Below are 20,681 nucleotides of genomic sequence, written 5' to 3' on the forward strand. Positions count from 1 at the left end.
CGTTGCGCGTCTCTGTGCCTTCCAAGACAGGAGACGCCAACTGTGTCCTTGGTGTTGTCAAGATGGGTGGCCATCACTCTAGGAGGAGTAAGGGTCCAGCGATTCACCTGGGGTGGTGCACTGGGACCGGGTGACTAGACCGTCCTAATACTCCAGGAGACACACAAGACTCTGCCCTGTTCGCTCAGCCTGCTTCTGTTCTCACAGGACAGCAGTGCCTTGGGCTTATCAGCCCAAAGCTAGCCACTGGGTGACCAGAGGCAGGAGGAGGCAAGTGTAGGAACACTGAGGAGACCCTTCCTGGTCACCCTCTTTGTGGCCCTGCTGCTTGCCAGCTTGCTCAGACATGTCTCTTGTGCTTTCCCTTCCCTTTATCCTGTGGAGACACACAGGTGCGTCAAATAGCAATATGGGCCTGGTATGGAGAATGAGACTCACAGAAGATGTCAGCTATTGAAGTTCACAGACTCTAGGCGACTTTCAAGAAGCACTGCAGCAGACAGACTCAGGAAGGAATCTAGGCTGTTATGTGCAGGAGTGTGTGTGTGCCTGTGTGCGTGTGCCTGTGTGTGTGTGTGTGTGTGTGTGTGTGTGTGTGTGTGTGTGTGTGTTTGGTGGCTATGAGGCAAGGCCACCCGTAGACAAGCTGACCCAAAGGCCCCAGGAGGTGGGGAGGCCTGATCATGTAAGTCCTTGCAGGGCACCACAGTGACCCAGACACCACACTGGCCGGCCAGGCAGCCCTGCCTTCTTCACAGACTCCTTCTCTCTAAAGCCAGGGCTGGGGTGCTTGGAGTCTGCCCGGTGCACTTGCAAGGTTCCTGCCACACTCCTCGGGCTCTCCTCAGGGTACCGAGTTCTGGGTTCTGCTGCTGATGCCCACTAAGAGCCACCGAGAAGTGAAGGCTGACTTCTGGTCTCCTATCCTCTGTCCCCAGCTGCCTTCTCCACTGCCAGGGCACATTCACCTCCCAGCCTCCCCTTACTGATCCATTCCCCACAAGAAGCAGAATTCCCAGACAGGACACTGGGCTCAAGACTGAGTTGCAAACACATCCCTGGGAAGTCTGCTCACAGGACTTTCCTAGGAGCCCCTCGTGAGGGGTCTTGTAGAGCCTGGCCTTCCTCTTGTCCAAAGGTCCCATTCTAGGCCATCCCAAGAGAAGAGAGCCATGCCTCATGCAGACCCAGGTCTTCCCTGGCCAAAATGATCATCTGATGACTGAGAACCCACTGAGAAGCCCAAGAGCTCAGGTGCCCCACAGGCCACCCCTGTCCCACTGGAAGGAGCACCCCGGGCTATTGAAAAATGGAGGCATCCCCACAAGAAGCTCAGACTACACCAAGCAGCACAGCCAGATAGAGGCAGCACATGAGCTGTGAGCACTGTGGCTCCCGGCCTGGGCCTTTTCCTGGAGAGGCAGCCTGGTGCAAGAGATGCTGTGGATACCCAGCAGGTGGCTTCTGGAACTTCCCAGTGCCTGTGGTCCCCCAGCACTTCATTCAACTTCCAAGGTGGTGTCAGTTCCCGGGTTGCACGTCCCTTTCCCATTCCTGTTCGCTGTTTGGAGTTTTTGGGAGTTGAGAGTCATTGGTGCTTTCCCCACTCTCAATCTTCCTGAAAACCACCTGTGCAGGTGCTGCTGTTGTGCCTGAGGTCAGCTTCTTGGGATCAGAGTGTCCTTGGATCTGCCCAGGAGTCATGAAGTTGCCTGGGGAAGAGGAGAAGGCAGCTGAGCTGAGCGGGGCTGACTGACTCCTGGGGTCCCATGTCCTTGTGAGTGAAGAAGGGTCAGCGGCAGAGGGACAGAGGACCTCCCTCTGGGACCACTGCTGCTGGGGTGAAGAAGGGCAAAGGAGGCCCTGGGAACTCCTGAAAGCCTGCTGGGCAAACAGTTGTTTCAGGTTGCCCTGCACTGTTTCCCACAAAACTCCATCAGAGTCACCAGGCTCCACCCACTGACACAGCAGAGAAGCTCTTGGAGCCTCAGGCCTGCAAGAGGAGCCCAATGCCAATGCTTTAGGACCATTCAGCTAAAGACAGGAGAGATCTGACTAAACGTTTCAAGAGAGAATGAGGGAGAGGTCCATATAGCCAGGAACGATAGAAAAATATATAAAATAAAATAAAATAAAATAAAATAAAATAAAATAAAATAAAATAAATAGAGAACCCGACAATCCCTAGTACTCCCTAGACACCCAGTGAAAGAATTTCTGCAAGCAGGCTGAGAAGAAGAGGACATCATCATAATCCGGGTGGGGGAGGTCCGGGCCGGGGCGGGGCGGCTGGAGTCACTAGGAGGGGTGTTCAAACTTGTGTTTCCGTTCCAGAGGGTCAGTGGATCTGAGGAGTACCAGAGATTTGTCACTTCAAGAAAGCACACTGGGGCAGAGCAAGGGGCTGTCTATCTGAGGACAGGAAATGCCATTGCATTGGGCTGAGTGTGTGGTTCAAGCAAAAGGAGGCAGAGAGCTGCCCAGAGGGAGCGCGATCCTCCTGCTTCAAGTCCCTCTGGGCTGAAGTCAGCGCTGGCTGGTTCGGGAGCACGCGTGGGGCAAGCCCTGACCCGTGCCCTCTTTGGGACCCTCTTCCTTCCCGGGCAGAGCTCTCCTCTTTCCCACCCCTCACTTCCGGGTTCCCCAGGTTCCCAGCTCCTGCGGGAGAGCAGGAAGGCTACCAAGTCCCAAACACACCACTCGCGGGGAGCTTGAGACCAGAGGAAAGCATAACCAAACAAAGTGGGGCTCCCTGGGATTGGAGCCTCCACATTTGGCCCGCAATGAGTCCTCTGTCCAAGCGAGATCGTGTGGGCTTAGATTCCAGGCGCCCGTGGGCCGAACCCAAAGAGCTCAGGCAGGACGAGGCCGGCGGTCGATCGGGCTCCTGTGCGGCGCTCGATTTCGGGCGAATGGACGAGCCCGCTCAGCCAGAGCCCAAACAATGCTGGAGCCTTCAGCCTGCACTATTAAAGTAGAAACCAAAACTCCGTGCCCAATGGGTCTGCAGCCTTGCTTTACGCGCGCGCCCCCTGTCGGCCAGATCCGGAATCGTTACGCTTGGGCATGGTGCCTGGGCTTCCCCTCCTCCTGGGAGTGATGCTGGGCTGCAGCACAGCCTGCTCACTTGACAGGGGTGCATCTTGGAGACTGCACCTGCAGAGCAGGGAAAGCGCCAGGTTGTTAGGGCAGCTGAAAAGCCTGCCGGGCCACCAGTGCCTGCAGGACAGAATGGATTTCAGATGTCCCTGGAAGAAAGGGCGGATCACCCAAGGGAAGCAGAAAGAAGATGCCACCTGTTGCCACTCGGAGATGCTCAGGCAGCTCCTCCAGCTCTTCGGGACAGAGGCCAGCAGAGATGCCTGGGCAGAGAGGCCGCTTGGGCAACTTGTCACTAGTCTGTTGAGTGGCCTGGAAGCGCTGGAGGGGAGAGCAGCAGAGCCAAGCCCGTCCTGTGCGCCTCCTTTGGCCATGGCCATCCGCACCTACTTTTTGGGCATCTCTCGCTATCTCGAGGGAAAGGGATATAGCCCTTGCTCCTGGGAGATCGTCAGAGCGGAAATGCAAGTGGCCCTTTCAACATTCCCAGTGCCTGCAGAGAGAAGCCCCAAGAAGAGAAGAAGGTCCATGGAGGAATCCCCGCTGCTCAGGTGACAGCATGCTCAGGGCCTCAAGTCCTCAAGTCGGAAAACACAGTCGACTCCGGAACCGGATGAAAGGGGTCCGAATGGAAAAGGAGGACACGAGCATCCATTTCTTGGAAGCATCCCGACGAACATCACGCTCTACGAATGGGAGACTTGAAGGGCTGGGTGTGCCATATCACATCTGTTTCCTAATAAAGCTATGATTCCAAATCTTCTCGATCGGTTTCCATTCCTGGTTGGGGTCCGGCACCAGCCACGGGTGGGAAAGATTTTTCCACGTGGCAGCATGGATTGAAGCTGAGCGGGTCCTGGCTTCCTTCTGTTAGCTAGGAACTCAAGACTCTGGAGTCTGGAGGCAGAAGGCTGCCTCCTCTTTGCTCACTGAAAGGGCCCTAGGGAGAGGGATTGCAAAGCCCCTGGATGAATGCTGCCAGCATGGCCCTCGTGCAAGACCTGGGCGTTGCGCGTCTCTGTGCCTTCCAAGACAGGAGACGCCAACTGTGTCCTTGGTGTTGTCAAGATGGGTGGCCATCACTCTAGGAGGAGTAAGGGTCCAGCGATTCACCTGGGGTGGTGCACTGGGACCGGGTGACTAGACCGTCCTAATACTCCAGGAGACACACAAGACTCTGCCCTGTTCGCTCAGCCTGCTTCTGTTCTCACAGGACAGCAGTGCCTTGGGCTTATCAGCCCAAAGCTAGCCAATGGGTGACCAGAGGCAGGAGGAGGCAAGTGTAGGAACACTGAGGAGACCCTTTCTGGTCACCCTCTTTGTGGCCCTGCTGCTTGCCAGCTTGCTCAGACATGTCTCTTGTGCTTTCCCTTCCCTTTATCCTGTGGAGACACACAGGTGCGTCAAATAGCAATATGGGCCTGGTATGGAGAATGAGACTCACAGAAGATGTCAGCTATTGAAGTTCACAGACTCTAGGCGACTTTCAAAAAGCACTGCAGCAGACAGACTCAGGAAGGAATCTAGGCTGTTGAGTGCAGGAGTGTGTGTGTGCCTGTGTGCGTGTGCCTGTGTGTGTGTGTGTGTGTGTGTGTGTATGTGTGTGTGTTTGGTGGCTATGAGGCAAGGCCACCCGTAGACAAGCTGACCCAAAGGCCCCAGGAGGTGGGGAGGCCTGATCATGTAAGTCCTTGCAGGGCACCACAGTGACCCAGACACCACACTGGCCGGCCAGGCAGCCCTGCCTTCTTCACAGACTCCTTCTCTCTAAAGCCAGGGCTGGGGTGCTTGGAGTCTGCCCGGTGCACTTGCAAGGTTCCTGCCACACTCCTCGGGCTCTCCTCAGGGTACCGAGTTCTGGGTTCTGCTGCTGATGCCCACTAAGAGCCACCGAGAAGTGAAGGCTGTCTTCTGGTCTCCTATCCTCTGTCCCCAGCTGCCTTCTCCACTGCCAGGGCACATTCACCTCCCAGCCTCCCCTTACTGATCCATTCCCCACAAGAAGCAGAATTCCCAGACAGGACACTGGGCTCAAGACTGAGTTGCAAACACATCCCTGGGAAGTCTGCTCACAGGACTTTCCTAGGAGCCCCTCGTGAGGGGTCTTGTAGAGCCTGGCCTTCCTCTTGTCCAAAGGTCCCATTCTAGGCCATCCCAAGAGAAGAGAGCCATGCCTCATGCAGACCCAGGTCTTCCCTGGCCAAAATGATCATCTGATGACTGAGAACCCACTGAGAAGCCCAAGAGCTCAGGTGCCCCACAGGCCACCCCTGTCCCACTGGAAGGAGCACCCCGGGCTATTGAAAAATGGAGGCATCCCCACAAGAAGCTCAGACTACACCAAGCAGCACAGCCAGATAGAGGCAGCACATGAGCTGTGAGCACTGTGGCTCCCGGCCTGGGCCTTTTCCTGGAGAGGCAGCCTGGTGCAAGAGATGCTGTGGATACCCAGCAGGTGGCTTCTGGAACTTCCCAGTGCCTGTGGTCCCCCAGCACTTCATTCAACTTCCAAGGTGGTGTCAGTTCCCGGGTTGCACGTCCCTTTCCCATTCCTGTTCGCTGTTTGGAGTTTTTGGGAGTTGAGAGTCATTGGTGCTTTCCCCACTCTCAATCTTCCTGAAAACCACCTGTGCAGGTGCTGCTGTTGTGCCTGAGGTCAGCTTCTTGGGATCAGAGTGTCCTCGGGTCTGCCCGGGAGTCATGAAGTTGCCTGGGGAAGAGGAGAAGGCAGCTGAGCTGAGCGGGGCTGACTGACTCCTGGGGTCCCATGTCCTTGTGAGTGAAGAAGGGTCAGCGGCAGAGGGACAGAGGACCTCCCTCTGGGACCACTGCTGCTGGGGTGAAGAAGGGCAAAGGAGGCCCTGGGAACTCCTGAAAGCCTGCTGGGCAAACAGTTGTTTCAGGTTGCCCTGCACTGTTTCCCACAAAACTCCATCAGAGTCACCAGGCTCCACCCACTGACACAGCAGAGAAGCTCTTGGAGCCTCAGGCCTGCAAGAGGAGCCCAATGCCAATGCTTTAGGACCATTCAGCTAAAGACAGGAGAGATCTGACTAAACGTTTCAAGAGAGAATGAGGGAGAGGTCCATATAGCCAGGAACGATAGAAAAATATATAAAATAAAATAAAATAAAATAAAATAAAATAAAATAAAATAAAATAAAATAAAATAAAATAAAATAAAATAAAATAAAATAAATAGAGAACCCGACAATCCCTAGTACTCCCTAGACACCCAGTGAAAGAATTTCTGCAAGCAGGCTGAGAAGAAGAGGACATCATCATAATCCGGGTGGGGGAGGTCCGGGCCGGGGCGGGGCGGCTGGAGTCACTAGGAGGGGTGTTCAAACTTGTGTTTCCGTTCCAGAGGGTCAGTGGATCTGAGGAGTACCAGAGATTTGTCACTTCAAGAAAGCACACTGGGGCAGAGCAAGGGGCTGTCTATCTGAGGACAGGAAATGCCATTGCATTGGGCTGAGTGTGTGGTTCAAGCAAAAGGAGGCAGAGAGCTGCCCAGAGGGAGCGCGATCCTCCTGCTTCAAGTCCCTCTGGGCTGAAGTCAGCGCTGGCTGGTTCGGGAGCACGCGTGGGGCAAGCCCTGACCCGTGCCCTCTTTGGGACCCTCTTCCTTCCCGGGCAGAGCTCTCCTCTTTCCCACCCCTCACTTCCGGGTTCCCCAGGTTCCCAGCTCCTGCGGGAGAGCAGGAAGGCTACCAAGTCCCAAACACACCACTCGCGGGGAGCTTGAGACCAGAGGAAAGCATAACCAAACAAAGTGGGGCTCCCTGGGATTGGAGCCTCCACATTTGGCCCGCAATGAGTCCTCTGTCCAAGCGAGATCGTGTGGGCTTAGATTCCAGGCGCCCGTGGGCCGAACCCAAAGAGCTCAGGCAGGACGAGGCCGGCGGTCGATCGGGCTCCTGTGCGGCGCTCGATTTCGGGCGAATGGACGAGCCCGCTCAGCCAGAGCCCAAACCATGCTGGAGCCTTCAGCCTGCACTATTAAAGTAGAAACCAAAACTCCGTGCCCAATGGGTCTGCAGCCTTGCTTTACGCGCGCGCCCCCTGTCGGCCAGATCCGGAATCGTTACGCTTGGGCATGGTGCCTGGGCTTCCCCTCCTCCTGGGAGTGATGCTGGGCTGCAGCACAGCCTGCTCACTTGACAGGGGTGCATCTTGGAGACTGCACCTGCAGAGCAGGGAAAGCGCCAGGTTGTTAGGGCAGCTGAAAAGCCTGCCGGGCCACCAGTGCCTGCAGGACAGAATGGATTTCAGATGTCCCTGGAAGAAAGGGCGGATCACCCAAGGGAAGCAGAAAGAAGATGCCACCTGTTGCCACTCGGAGATGCTCAGGCAGCTCCTCCAGCTCTTCGGGACAGAGGCCAGCAGAGATGCCTGGGCAGAGAGGCCGCTTGGGCAACTTGTCACTAGTCTGTTGAGTGGCCTGGAAGCGCTGGAGGGGAGAGCAGCAGAGCCAAGCCCGTCCTGTGCGCCTCCTTTGGCCATGGCCATCCGCACCTACTTTTTGGGCATCTCTCGCTATCTCGAGGGAAAGGGATATAGCCCTTGCTCCTGGGAGATCGTCAGAGCGGAAATGCAAGTGGCCCTTTCAACATTCCCAGTGCCTGCAGAGAGAAGCCCCAAGAAGAGAAGAAGGTCCATGGAGGAATCCCCGCTGCTCAGGTGACAGCATGCTCAGGGCCTCAAGTCCTCAAGTCGGAAAACACAGTCGACTCCGGAACCGGATGAAAGGGGTCCGAATGGAAAAGGAGGACACGAGCATCCATTTCTTGGAAGCATCCCGACGAACATCACGCTCTACGAATGGGAGACTTGAAGGGCTGGGTGTGCCATATCACATCTGTTTCCTAATAAAGCTATGATTCCAAATCTTCTCGATCGGTTTCCATTCCTGGTTGGGGTCCGGCACCAGCCACGGGTGGGAAAGATTTTTCCACGTGGCAGCATGGATTGAAGCTGAGCGGGTCCTGGCTTCCTTCTGTTAGCTAGGAACTCAAGACTCTGGAGTCTGGAGGCAGAAGGCTGCCTCCTCTTTGCTCACTGAAAGGGCCCTAGGGAGAGGGATTGCAAAGCCCCTGGATGAATGCTGCCAGCATGGCCCTCGTGCAAGACCTGGGCGTTGCGCGTCTCTGTGCCTTCCAAGACAGGAGACGCCAACTGTGTCCTTGGTGTTGTCAAGATGGGTGGCCATCACTCTAGGAGGAGTAAGGGTCCAGCGATTCACCTGGGGTGGTGCACTGGGACCGGGTGACTAGACCGTCCTAATACTCCAGGAGACACACAAGACTCTGCCCTGTTCGCTCAGCCTGCTTCTGTTCTCACAGGACAGCAGTGCCTTGGGCTTATCAGCCCAAAGCTAGCCAATGGGTGACCAGAGGCAGGAGGAGGCAAGTGTAGGAACACTGAGGAGACCCTTCCTGGTCACCCTCTTTGTGGCCCTGCTGCTTGCCAGCTTGCTCAGACATGTCTCTTGTGCTTTCCCTTCCCTTTATCCTGTGGAGACACACAGGTGCGTCAAATAGCAATATGGGCCTGGTATGGAGAATGAGACTCACAGAAGATGTCAGCTATTGAAGTTCACAGACTCTAGGCGACTTTCAAAAAGCACTGCAGCAGACAGACTCAGGAAGGAATCTAGGCTGTTGAGTGCAGGAGTGTGTGTGTGCCTGTGTGCGTGTGCCTGTGTGTGTGTGTGTGTGTGTGTGTGTATGTGTGTGTGTTTGGTGGCTATGAGGCAAGGCCACCCGTAGACAAGCTGACCCAAAGGCCCCAGGAGGTGGGGAGGCCTGATCATGTAAGTCCTTGCAGGGCACCACAGTGACCCAGACACCACACTGGCCGGCCAGGCAGCCCTGCCTTCTTCACAGACTCCTTCTCTCTAAAGCCAGGGCTGGGGTGCTTGGAGTCTGCCCGGTGCACTTGCAAGGTTCCTGCCACACTCCTCGGGCTCTCCTCAGGGTACCGAGTTCTGGGTTCTGCTGCTGATGCCCACTAAGAGCCACCGAGAAGTGAAGGCTGTCTTCTGGTCTCCTATCCTCTGTCCCCAGCTGCCTTCTCCACTGCCAGGGCACATTCACCTCCCAGCCTCCCCTTACTGATCCATTCCCCACAAGAAGCAGAATTCCCAGACAGGACACTGGGCTCAAGACTGAGTTGCAAACACATCCCTGGGAAGTCTGCTCACAGGACTTTCCTAGGAGCCCCTCGTGAGGGGTCTTGTAGAGCCTGGCCTTCCTCTTGTCCAAAGGTCCCATTCTAGGCCATCCCAAGAGAAGAGAGCCATGCCTCATGCAGACCCAGGTCTTCCCTGGCCAAAATGATCATCTGATGACTGAGAACCCACTGAGAAGCCCAAGAGCTCAGGTGCCCCACAGGCCACCCCTGTCCCACTGGAAGGAGCACCCCGGGCTATTGAAAAATGGAGGCATCCCCACAAGAAGCTCAGACTACACCAAGCAGCACAGCCAGATAGAGGCAGCACATGAGCTGTGAGCACTGTGGCTCCCGGCCTGGGCCTTTTCCTGGAGAGGCAGCCTGGTGCAAGAGATGCTGTGGATACCCAGCAGGTGGCTTCTGGAACTTCCCAGTGCCTGTGGTCCCCCAGCACTTCATTCAACTTCCAAGGTGGTGTCAGTTCCCGGGTTGCACGTCCCTTTCCCATTCCTGTTCGCTGTTTGGAGTTTTTGGGAGTTGAGAGTCATTGGTGCTTTCCCCACTCTCAATCTTCCTGAAAACCACCTGTGCAGGTGCTGCTGTTGTGCCTGAGGTCAGCTTCTTGGGATCAGAGTGTCCTCGGGTCTGCCCAGGAGTCATGAAGTTGCCTGGGGAAGAGGAGAAGGCAGCTGAGCTGAGCGGGGCTGACTGACTCCTGGGGTCCCATGTCCTTGTGAGTGAAGAAGGGTCAGCGGCAGAGGGACAGAGGACCTCCCTCTGGGACCACTGCTGCTGGGGTGAAGAAGGGCAAAGGAGGCCCTGGGAACTCCTGAAAGCCTGCTGGGCAAACAGTTGTTTCAGGTTGCCCTGCACTGTTTCCCACAAAACTCCATCAGAGTCACCAGGCTCCACCCACTGACACAGCAGAGAAGCTCTTGGAGCCTCAGGCCTGCAAGAGGAGCCCAATGCCAATGCTTTAGGACCATTCAGCTAAAGACAGGAGAGATCTGACTAAACGTTTCAAGAGAGAATGAGGGAGAGGTCCATATAGCCAGGAACGATAGAAAAATATATAAAATAAAATAAAATAAAATAAAATAAAATAAAATAAAATAAAATAAAATAAAATAAAATAAAATAAAATAAAATAAATAGAGAACCCGACAATCCCTAGTACTCCCTAGACACCCAGTGAAAGAATTTCTGCAAGCAGGCTGAGAAGAAGAGGACATCATCATAATCCGGGTGGGGGAGGTCCGGGCCGGGGCGGGGCGGCTGGAGTCACTAGGAGGGGTGTTCAAACTTGTGTTTCCGTTCCAGAGGGTCAGTGGATCTGAGGAGTACCAGAGATTTGTCACTTCAAGAAAGCACACTGGGGCAGAGCAAGGGGCTGTCTATCTGAGGACAGGAAATGCCATGCATTGGGCTGAGTGTGTGGTTCAAGCAAAAGGAGGCAGAGAGCTGCCCAGAGGGAGCGCGATCCTCCTGCTTCAAGTCCCTCTGGGCTGAAGTCAGCGCTGGCTGGTTCGGGAGCACGCGTGGGGCAAGCCCTGACCCGTGCCCTCTTTGGGACCCTCTTCCTTCCCGGGCAGAGCTCTCCTCTTTCCCACCCCTCACTTCCGGGTTCCCCAGGTTCCCAGCTCCTGCGGGAGAGCAGGAAGGCTACCAAGTCCCAAACACACCACTCGCGGGGAGCTTGAGACCAGAGGAAAGCATAACCAAACAAAGTGGGGCTCCCTGGGATTGGAGCCTCCACATTTGGCCCGCAATGAGTCCTCTGTCCAAGCGAGATCGTGTGGGCTTAGATTCCAGGCGCCCGTGGGCCGAACCCAAAGAGCTCAGGCAGGACGAGGCCGGCGGTCGATCGGGCTCCTGTGCGGCGCTCGATTTCGGGCGAATGGACGAGCCCGCTCAGCCAGAGCCCAAACAATGCTGGAGCCTTCAGCCTGCACTATTAAAGTAGAAACCAAAACTCCGTGCCCAATGGGTCTGCAGCCTTGCTTTACGCGCGCGCCCCCTGTCGGCCAGATCCGGAATCGTTACGCTTGGGCATGGTGCCTGGGCTTCCCCTCCTCCTGGGAGTGATGCTGGGCTGCAGCACAGCCTGCTCACTTGACAGGGGTGCATCTTGGAGACTGCACCTGCAGAGCAGGGAAAGCGCCAGGTTGTTAGGGCAGCTGAAAAGCCTGCCGGGCCACCAGTGCCTGCAGGACAGAATGGATTTCAGATGTCCCTGGAAGAAAGGGCGGATCACCCAAGGGAAGCAGAAAGAAGATGCCACCTGTTGCCACTCGGAGATGCTCAGGCAGCTCCTCCAGCTCTTCGGGACAGAGGCCAGCAGAGATGCCTGGGCAGAGAGGCCGCTTGGGCAACTTGTCACTAGTCTGTTGAGTGGCCTGGAAGCGCTGGAGGGGAGAGCAGCAGAGCCAAGCCCGTCCTGTGCGCCTCCTTTGGCCATGGCCATCCGCACCTACTTTTTGGGCATCTCTCGCTATCTCGAGGGAAAGGGATATAGCCCTTGCTCCTGGGAGATCGTCAGAGCGGAAATGCAAGTGGCCCTTTCAACATTCCCAGTGCCTGCAGAGAGAAGCCCCAAGAAGAGAAGAAGGTCCATGGAGGAATCCCCGCTGCTCAGGTGACAGCATGCTCAGAGCCTCAAGTCCTCAAGTCGGAAAACACAGTCGACTCCGGAACCGGATGAAAGGGGTCCGAATGGAAAAGGAGGACACGAGCATCCATTTCTTGGAAGCATCCCGACGAACATCACGCTCTACGAATGGGAGACTTGAAGGGCTGGGTGTGCCATATCACATCTGTTTCCTAATAAAGCTATGATTCCAAATCTTCTCGATCGGTTTCCATTCCTGGTTGGGGTCCGGCACCAGCCACGGGTGGGAAAGATTTTTCCACGTGGCAGCATGGATTGAAGCTGAGCGGGTCCTGGCTTCCTTCTGTTAGCTAGGAACTCAAGACTCTGGAGTCTGGAGGCAGAAGGCTGCCTCCTCTTTGCTCACTGAAAGGGCCCTAGGGAGAGGGATTGCAAAGCCCCTGGATGAATGCTGCCAGCATGGCCCTCGTGCAAGACCTGGGCGTTGCGCGTCTCTGTGCCTTCCAAGACAGGAGACGCCAACTGTGTCCCTGGTGTTGGCAAGATGGGTGGCCATCACTCGAGGAGGAGTAAGGGTCCAGCGATTCACCTGGGGTGGTGCACTGGGACCGGGTGACTAGACCGTCCTAATACTCCAGGAGACACACAAGACTCTGCCCTGTTCGCTCAGCCTGCTTCTGTTCTCACAGGACAGCAGTGCCTTGGGCTTATCAGCCCAAAGCTAGCCACTGGGTGACCAGAGGCAGGAGGAGGCAAGTGTAGGAACACTGAGGAGACCCTTCCTGGTCACCCTCTTTGTGGCCCTGCTGCTTGCCAGCTTGCTCAGACATGTCTCTTGTGCTTTCCCTTCCCTTTATCCTGTGGAGACACACAGGTGCGTCAAATAGCAATATGGGCCTGGTATGGAGAATGAGACTCACAGAAGATGTCAGCTATTGAAGTTCACAGACTCTAGGCGACTTTCAAGAAGCACTGCAGCAGACAGACTCAGGAAGGGATCTAGGCTGATGAGTGCAGGACTCTGTGTGTGTGTGTGTGTGTGTGTGTGTGTGTGTGTGTGTGCGTGTGTGCGTGTGTGCGTTTGTGTGTTTGTGTGTTTGTGTGTCTGTGTGTTTGTGTGTGTTTGGTGGCTATGAGGCAAGGCCACCCATAGACAAGCTGGCCCAAAGGCCTCAGGAGGTGGGGGAGGCCTGATCATGTAAGTCCTTGCAGGGCACCACAGTGACCCAGACACCACACTGGCCGGCCAGGCAGCCCTGCCTTCTTCATAGACTCCTTCTCTCTAAAGCCAGGGCTGGGATGCTTCGAGTCGGCAAGGTGCAATAGCAAGGTTCCTGCCACACTCCTCGGGCTCTCCTCAGGGTACCGAGTTCTGGGTTCTGCTGCTGATGCCCACTAAGAGCCACCGAGAAGTGAAGGCTGACTTCTGGTCTCCTATCCTCTGTCCCCAGCTGCCTTCTCCACTGCCAGGGCACATTCACCTCCCAGCCTCCCCTTACTGATCCATTCCCCACAAGAAGCAGAATTCCCAGACAGGACACTGGGCTCAAGACTGAGTTGCAAACACATCCCTGGGAAGTCTGCTCACAGGACTTTCCTAGGAGCCCCTCGTGAGGGGTCTTGTAGAGCCTGGCCTTCCTCTTGTCCAAAGGTCCCATTCTAGGCCATCCCAAGAGAAGAGAGCCATGCCTCATGCAGACCCAGGTCTTCCCTGGCCAAAATGATCATCTGATGACTGAGAACCCACTGAGAAGCCCAAGAGCTCAGGTGCCCCACAGGCCACCCCTGTCCCACTGGAAGGAGCACCCCGGGCTATTGAAAAATGGAGGCATCCCCACAAGAAGCTCAGACTACACCAAGCAGCACAGCCAGATAGAGGCAGCACATGAGCTGTGAGCACTGTGGCTCCCGGCCTGGGCCTTTTCCTGGAGAGGCAGCCTGGTGCAAGAGATGCTGTGGATACCCAGCAGGTGGCTTCTGGAACTTCCCAGTGCCTGTGGTCCCCCAGTACTTCATTCAACTTCCAAGGTGGTGTCAGTTCCCGGGTTGCACGTCCCTTTCCCATTCCTGTTCGCTGTTTGGAGTTTTTGGGAGTTGAGAGACATTGGTGCTTTCCCCACTCTCAATCTTCCTGAAAACCACCTGTGCAGGTGCTGCTGTTGTGCCTGAGGTCAGCTTCTTGGGATCAGAGTGTCCTTGGATCTGCCCGGGAGTCATGAAGTTGCCTGGGGAAGAGGAGAAGGCAGCTGAACTGAGCGGGGCTGACTGACTCCTGGGGTCCCATGTCCTTGTGAGTGAAGAAGGGTCAGCGGCAGAGGGACAGAGGACCTCCCTCTGGGACCACTGCTGCTGGGGTGAAGAAGGGCAAAGGAGGCCCTGGGAACTCCTGAAAGCCTGCTGGGCAAACAGTTGTTTCAGGTTGCCCTGCACTGTTTCCCACAAAACTCCATCAGAGTCACCAGGCTCCACCCACTGACACAGCAGAGAAGCTCTTGGAGCCTCAGGCCTGCAAGAGGAGCCCAATGCCAATGCTTTAGGACCATTCAGCTAAAGACAGGAGAGATCTGACTAAACGTTTCAAGAGAGAATGAGGGAGAGGTCCATATAGCCAGGAACGATAGAAAAATATATAAAATAAAATAAAATAAAATAAAATAAAATAAAATAAAATAAAATAAAATAAAATAAAATAAAATAAAATAAAATAAAATAAAATAAATAGAGAAACCGACAATCCCTAGTACTCCCTAGACACCCAGTGAAAGAATTTCTGCAAGCAGGCTGAGAAGAAGAGGACATCATCATAATCCGGGTGGGGGAGGTCCGGGCCGGGGCGGGGCGGCTGGAGTCACTAGGAGGGGTGTTCAAACTTGTGTTTCCGTCCAGAGGGTCAGTGGATCTGAGGAGTGCCAGAGATTTGTCACTTCAAGAAAGCACACTGGGGCAGAGCAAGGGGCTGTCTATCTGAGGACAGGAAATGCCATTGCATTGGGCTGAGTGTGTGGTTCAAGCAAAAGGAGGCAGAGAGCTGCCCAGAGGGAGCGCGATCCTCCTGCTTCAAGTCCCTCTGGGCTGAAGTCAGCGCTGGCTGGTTCGGGAGCACGCGTGGGGCAAGCCCTGACCCGTGCCCTCTTTGGGACCCTCTTCCTTCCCGGGCAGAGCTCTCCTCTTTCCCACCCCTCACTTCCGGGTTCCCCAGGTTCCCAGCTCCTGCGGGAGAGCAGGAAGGCTACCAAGTCCCAAACACACCACTCGCGGGGAGCTTGAGACCAGAGGAAAGCATAACCAAACAAAGTGGGGCTCCCTGGGATTGGAGCCTCCACATTTGGCCCGCAATGAGTCCTCTGTCCAAGCGAGTCCGTGTGGGCTTGGATTCCAGGCCCCCGTGTGCCGAACCCAAAGAACTCAGGCAGGACGAGGCCGGCGGTCGATCGGGCTCCTGTGTGGCGCTCGATTTCGGGCGAATGGACGAGCCTGCTCAGCCAGAGCCCAAACAATGCTGGAGCCTTCAGCCTGCACTATTAAAGTAGAAACCAAAACTCCGTGCCCAATGGGTCTGCAGCCTTGCTTTACGCGCGCGCCCCCTGTCGGCCAGATCCGGAATCGTTACGCTTGGGCATGGTGCCTGGGCTTCCCCTCCTCCTGGGAGTGATGCTGGGCTGCAGCACAGCCTGCTCACTTGACAGGGGTGCATCTTGGAGACTGCACCTGCAGAGCAGGGAAAGCGCCAGGTTGTTAGGGCAGCTGAAAAGCCTGCCGGGCCACCAGTGCCTGCAGGACAGAATGGATTTCAGATGTCCCTGGAAGAAAGGGCGGATCACCCAAGGGAAGCAGAAAGAAGATGCCACCTGTTGCCACTCGGAGATGCTCAGGCAGCTCCTCCAGCTCTTCGGGACAGAGGCCAGCAGAGATGCCTGGGCAGAGAGGCCGCTTGGGCAACTTGTCACTAGTCTGTTGAGTGGCCTGGAAGCGCTGGAGGGGAGAGCAGCAGAGCCAAGCCCGTCCTGTGCGCCTCCTTTGGCCATGGCCATCCGCACCTACTTTTTGGGCATCTCCCGCTATCTCGAGGGAAAGGGATATAGCCCTTGCTCCTGGGAGATCGTCAGAGCGGAAATGCAAGTGGCCCTTTCAACATTCCCAGTGCCTGCAGAGAGAAGCCCCAAGAAGAGAAGAAGGTCCATGGAGGAATCCCCGCTGCTCAGGTGACAGCATGCTCAGGGCCTCAAGTCCTCAAGTCGGAAAACACAGTCGACTCCGGAACCGGATGAAAGGGGTCCGAATGGAAAAGGAGGACACGAGCATCCATTTCTTGGAAGCATCCCGACGAACATCACGCTCTACGAATGGGAGACTTGAAGGGCTGGGTGTGCCATATCACATCTGTTTCCTAATAAAGCTATGATTCCAAATCTTCTCGATCGGTTTCCATTCCTGGTTGGGGTCGGGCACCAGCCACGGGTGGGAAAGATTTTTCCACGTGGCAGCATGGATTGAAGCTGAGCGGGTCCTGGCTTCCTTCTGTTAGCTAGGAACTCAAGACTCTGGAGTCTGGAGGCAGAAGGCTGCCTCCTCTTTGCTCACTGAAAGGGCCCTAGGGAGAGGGATTGCAAAGCCCCTGGATGAATGCTGCCAGCATGGCCCTCGTGCAAGACCTGGGCGTTGCGCGTCTCTGTGCCTTCCAAGACAGGAGACGCCAACTGTGTCCTTGGTGTTGTCAAGATGGGTGGCCATCACTCTAGGAGGAGTAAGGGTCCAGCGATTCACCTGGGGTGGTGCACTGGGACCGGGTGACTAGACCGTCCTAATACTCCAGGAGACACACAAGGACTCTGCCCTGTTCGCTCAGCCTGCTTCTGTTCTCACAGGACAGCAGTGCCTTGGGCTTATCAGCCCAAAGCTAGCCACTGGGTGACCAGAGGCAGGAGGAGGCAAGTGTAGGAACACTGAGGAGACCCTTCCTGGTCACCCTCTTTGTGGCCCTGCTGCTTGCCAGCTTGCTCAGACATGTCTCTTGTGCTTTCCCTTCCCTTTATCCTGTGGAGACACACAGGTGCGTCAAATAGCAATATGGGCCTGGTATGGAGAATGAGACTCACAGAAGATGTCAGCTATTGAAGTTCACAGACTCTAGGCGACTTTCAAGAAGCACTGCAGCAGACAGACTCAGGAAGGGATCTAGGCTGATGAGTGCAGGACTCTGTGTGTGTGTGTGTGTGTGTGTGTGTGTGTGTGTGTGTGTGCGTGTGTGCGTGTGTGCGTTTGTGTGTTTGTGTGTTTGTGTGTCTGTGTGTTTGTGTGTGTTTGGTGGCTATGAGGCAAGGCCACCCATAGACAAGCTGGCCCAAAGGCCTCAGGAGGTGGGGGAGGCCTGATCATGTAAGTCCTTGCAGGGCACCACAGTGACCCAGACACCACACTGGCCGGCCAGGCAGCCCTGCCTTCTTCACAGACTCCTTCTCTCTAAAGCCAGGGCTGGGATGCTTCGAGTCGGCAAGGTGCAATAGCAAGGTTCCTGCCACACTCCTCGGGCTCTCCTCAGGGTACCGAGTTCTGGGTTCTGCTGCTGATGCCCACTAAGAGCCACCGAGAAGTGAAGGCTGTCTTCTGGTCTCCTATCCTCTGTCCCCAGCTGCCTTCTCCACTGCCAGGGCACATTCACCTCCCAGCCTCCCCTTACTGATCCATTCCCCACAAGAAGCAGAATTCCCAGACAGGACACTGGGCTCAAGACTGAGTTGCAAACACATCCCTGGGAAGTCTGCTCACAGGACTTTCCTAGGAGCCCCTCGTGAGGGGTCTTGTAGAGCCTGGCCTTCCTCTTGTCCAAAGGTCCCATTCTAGGCCATCCCAAGAGAAGAGAGCCATGCCTCATGCAGACCCAGGTCTTCCCTGGCCAAAATGATCATCTGATGACTGAGAACCCACTGAGAAGCCCAAGAGCTCAGGTGCCCCACAGGCCACCCCTGTCCCACTGGAAGGAGCACCCCGGGCTATTGAAAAATGGAGGCATCCCCACAAGAAGCTCAGACTACACCAAGCAGCACAGCCAGATAGAGGCAGCACATGAGCTGTGAGCACTGTGGCTCCCGGCCTGGGCCTTTTCCTGGAGAGGCAGCCTGGTGCAAGAGATGCTGTGGATACCCAGCAGGTGGCTTCTGGAACTTCCCAGTGCCTGTGGTCCCCCAGTACTTCATTCAACTTCCAAGGTGGTGTCAGTTCCCGGGTTGCACGTCCCTTTCCCATTCCTGTTCGCTGTTTGGAGTTTTTGGGAGTTGAGAGACATTGGTGCTTTCCCCACTCTCAATCTTCCTGAAAACCACCTGTGCAGGTGCTGCTGTTGTGCCTGAGGTCAGCTTCTTGGGATCAGAGTGTCCTTGGGTCTGCCCGGGAGTCATGAAGTTGCCTGGGGAAGAGGAGAAGGCAGCTGAGCTGAGCGGGGCTGACTGACTCCTGGGGTCCCATGTCCTTGTGAGTGAAGAAGGGTCAGCGGCAGAGGGACAGAGGACCTCCCTCTGGGACCACTGCTGCTGGGGTGAAGAAGGGCAAAGGAGGCCCTGGGAACTCCTGAAAGCCTGCTGGGCAAACAGTTGTTTCAGGTTGCCCTGCACTGTTTCCCACAAAACTCCATCAGAGTCACCAGGCTCCACCCACTGACACAGCAGAGAAGCTCTTGGAGCCTCAGGCCTGCAAGAGGAGCCCAATGCCAATGCTTTAGGACCATTCAGCTAAAGACAGGAGAGATCTGACTAAACGTTTCAAGAGAGAATGAGGGAGAGGTCCATATAGCCAGGAACGATAGAAAAATATATAAAATAAAATAAAATAAAATAAAATAAAATAAAATAAAATAAAATAAAATAAAATAAAATAAAATAAAATAAAATAAAATAAAATAAAATAAAATAAAATAAATAGAGAAACCGACAATCCCTAGTACTCCCTAGACACCCAGTGAAAGAATTTCTGCAAGCAGGCTGAGAAGAAGAGGACATCATCATAATCCGGGTGGGGGAGGTCCGGGCCGGGGCGGGGCGGCTGGAGTCACTAGGAGGGGTGTTCAAACTTGTGTTTCCGTCCAGAGGGTCAGTGGATCTGAGGAGTGCCAGAGATTTGTCACTTCAAGAAAGCACACTGGGGCAGAGCAAGGGGCTGTCTATCTGAGGACAGGAAATGCCATTGCATTGGGCTGAGTGTGTGGTTCAAGCAAAAGGAGGCAGAGAGCTGCCCAGCGGGAGCGCGATCCTCCTGCTTCAAGTCCCTCTGGGCTGAAGTCAGCGCTGGCTGGTTCGGGAGCACGCGTGGGGCAAGCCCTGACCCGTGCCCTCTTTGGGACCCTCTTCCTTCCCGGGCAGAGCTCTCCTCTTTCCCACCCCTCACTTCCGGGTTCCCCAGGTTCCCAGCTCCTGCGGGAGAGCAGGAAGGCTACCAAGTCCCAAACACACCACTCGCGGGGAGCTTGAGACCAGAGGAAAGCATAACCAAACAAAGTGGGGCTCCCTGGGATTGGAGCCTCCACATTTGGCCCGCAATGAGTCCTCTGTCCAAGCGAGTCCGTGTGGGCTTGGATTCCAGGCCCCCGTGTGCCGAACCCAAAGAACTCAGGCAGGACGAGGCCGGCGGTCGATCGGGCTCCTGTGTGGCGCTCGATTTCGGGCGAATGGACGAGCCTGCTCAGCCAGAGCCCAAACAATGCTGGAGCCTTCAGCCTGCACTATTAAAGTAGAAACCAAAACTCCGTGCCCAATGGGTCTGCAGCCTTGCTTTACGCGCGCGCCCCCTGTCGGCCAGATCCGGAATCGTTACGCTTGGGCATGGTGCCTGGGCTTCCCCTCCTCCTGGGAGTGATGCTGGGCTGCAGCACAGCCTGCTCACTTGACAGGGGTGCATCTTGGAGACTGCACCTGCAGAGCAGGGAAAGCGCCAGGTTGTTAGGGCAGCTGAAAAGCCTGCCGGGCCACCAGTGCCTGCAGGACAGAATGGATTTCAGATGTCCCTGGAAGAAAGGGCGGATCACCCAAGGGAAGCAGAAAGAAGATGCCACCTGTTGCCACTCGGAGATGCTCAGGCAGCTCCTCCAGCTCTTCGGGACAGAGGCCAGCAGAGATGCCTGGGCAGAGAGGCCGCTTGGGCAACTTGTCACTAGTCTGTTGAGTGGCCTGGAAGCGCTGGAGGGGAGAGCAGCAGAGCCAAGCCCGTCCTGTGCGCCTCCTTTGGCCATGGCCATCCGCACCTACTTTTTGGGCATCTCCCGCTATCTCGAGGGAAAGGGATATAGCCCTTGCTCCTGGGAGATCGTCAGAGCGGAAATGCAAGTGGCCCTTTCAACATTCCCAGTGCCTGCAGAGAGAAGCCCCAAGAAGAGAAGAAGGTCCATGGAGGAATCCCCGCTGCTCAGGTGACAGCATGCTCAGGGCCTCAAGTCCTCAAGTCGGAAAACACAGTCGACTCCGGAACCGGATGAAAGGGGTCCGAATGGAAAAGGAGGACACGAGCATCCATTTCTTGGAAGCATCCCGACGAACATCACGCTCTACGAATGGGAGACTTGAAGGGCTGGGTGTGCCATATCACATCTGTTTCCTAATAAAGCTATGATTCCAAATCTTCTCGATCGGTTTCCATTCCTGGTTGGGGTCGGGCACCAGCCACGGGTGGGAAAGATTTTTCCACGTGGCAGCATGGATTGAAGCTGAGCGGGTCCTGGCTTCCTTCTGTTAGCTAGGAACTCAAGACTCTGGAGTCTGGAGGCAGAAGGCTGCCTCCTCTTTGCTCACTGAAAGGGCCCTAGGGAGAGGGATTG

At 55.7% G+C, this 20,681-nt stretch overlaps 4 protein-coding genes across 4 annotated transcripts; all 4 read left to right on the forward strand.

The window, feature by feature from the left end:
• Positions 1 to 3,231: 3,231 nt before the first annotated feature.
• On the forward strand, positions 3,232 to 3,654 carry LOC131904811 (interferon alpha-1-like). The gene has a single exon (XM_059255831.1). It carries the CDS (start codon positions 3,232 to 3,234, stop codon positions 3,652 to 3,654), a length of 423 nt encoding a protein of 140 aa, XP_059111814.1.
• A 3,709-nt stretch (positions 3,655 to 7,363) lies between these two features.
• Positions 7,364 to 7,786, forward strand: LOC131904812 (interferon alpha-1-like). Its single transcript, XM_059255832.1, has one exon. The coding sequence runs from the start codon at positions 7,364 to 7,366 to the stop codon at positions 7,784 to 7,786; it is 423 nt and encodes a 140-aa protein (XP_059111815.1).
• Positions 7,787 to 11,489: 3,703 nt separating this feature from the next.
• On the forward strand, positions 11,490 to 11,912 carry LOC131904813 (interferon alpha-1-like). The gene has a single exon (XM_059255833.1). The coding sequence runs from the start codon at positions 11,490 to 11,492 to the stop codon at positions 11,910 to 11,912; it is 423 nt and encodes a 140-aa protein (XP_059111816.1).
• Positions 11,913 to 15,664: 3,752 nt separating this feature from the next.
• Positions 15,665 to 16,087, forward strand: LOC131904815 (interferon alpha-1-like). Its single transcript, XM_059255834.1, has one exon. It carries the CDS (start codon positions 15,665 to 15,667, stop codon positions 16,085 to 16,087), a length of 423 nt encoding a protein of 140 aa, XP_059111817.1.
• The last annotated feature ends 4,594 nt before the right edge of the window (positions 16,088 to 20,681 follow it).

Source organism: Peromyscus eremicus, chromosome 2, assembly GCF_949786415.1.
Source record: "Peromyscus eremicus chromosome 2, PerEre_H2_v1, whole genome shotgun sequence".
Classification (NCBI taxonomy): domain Eukaryota; kingdom Metazoa; phylum Chordata; class Mammalia; order Rodentia; family Cricetidae; genus Peromyscus; species Peromyscus eremicus.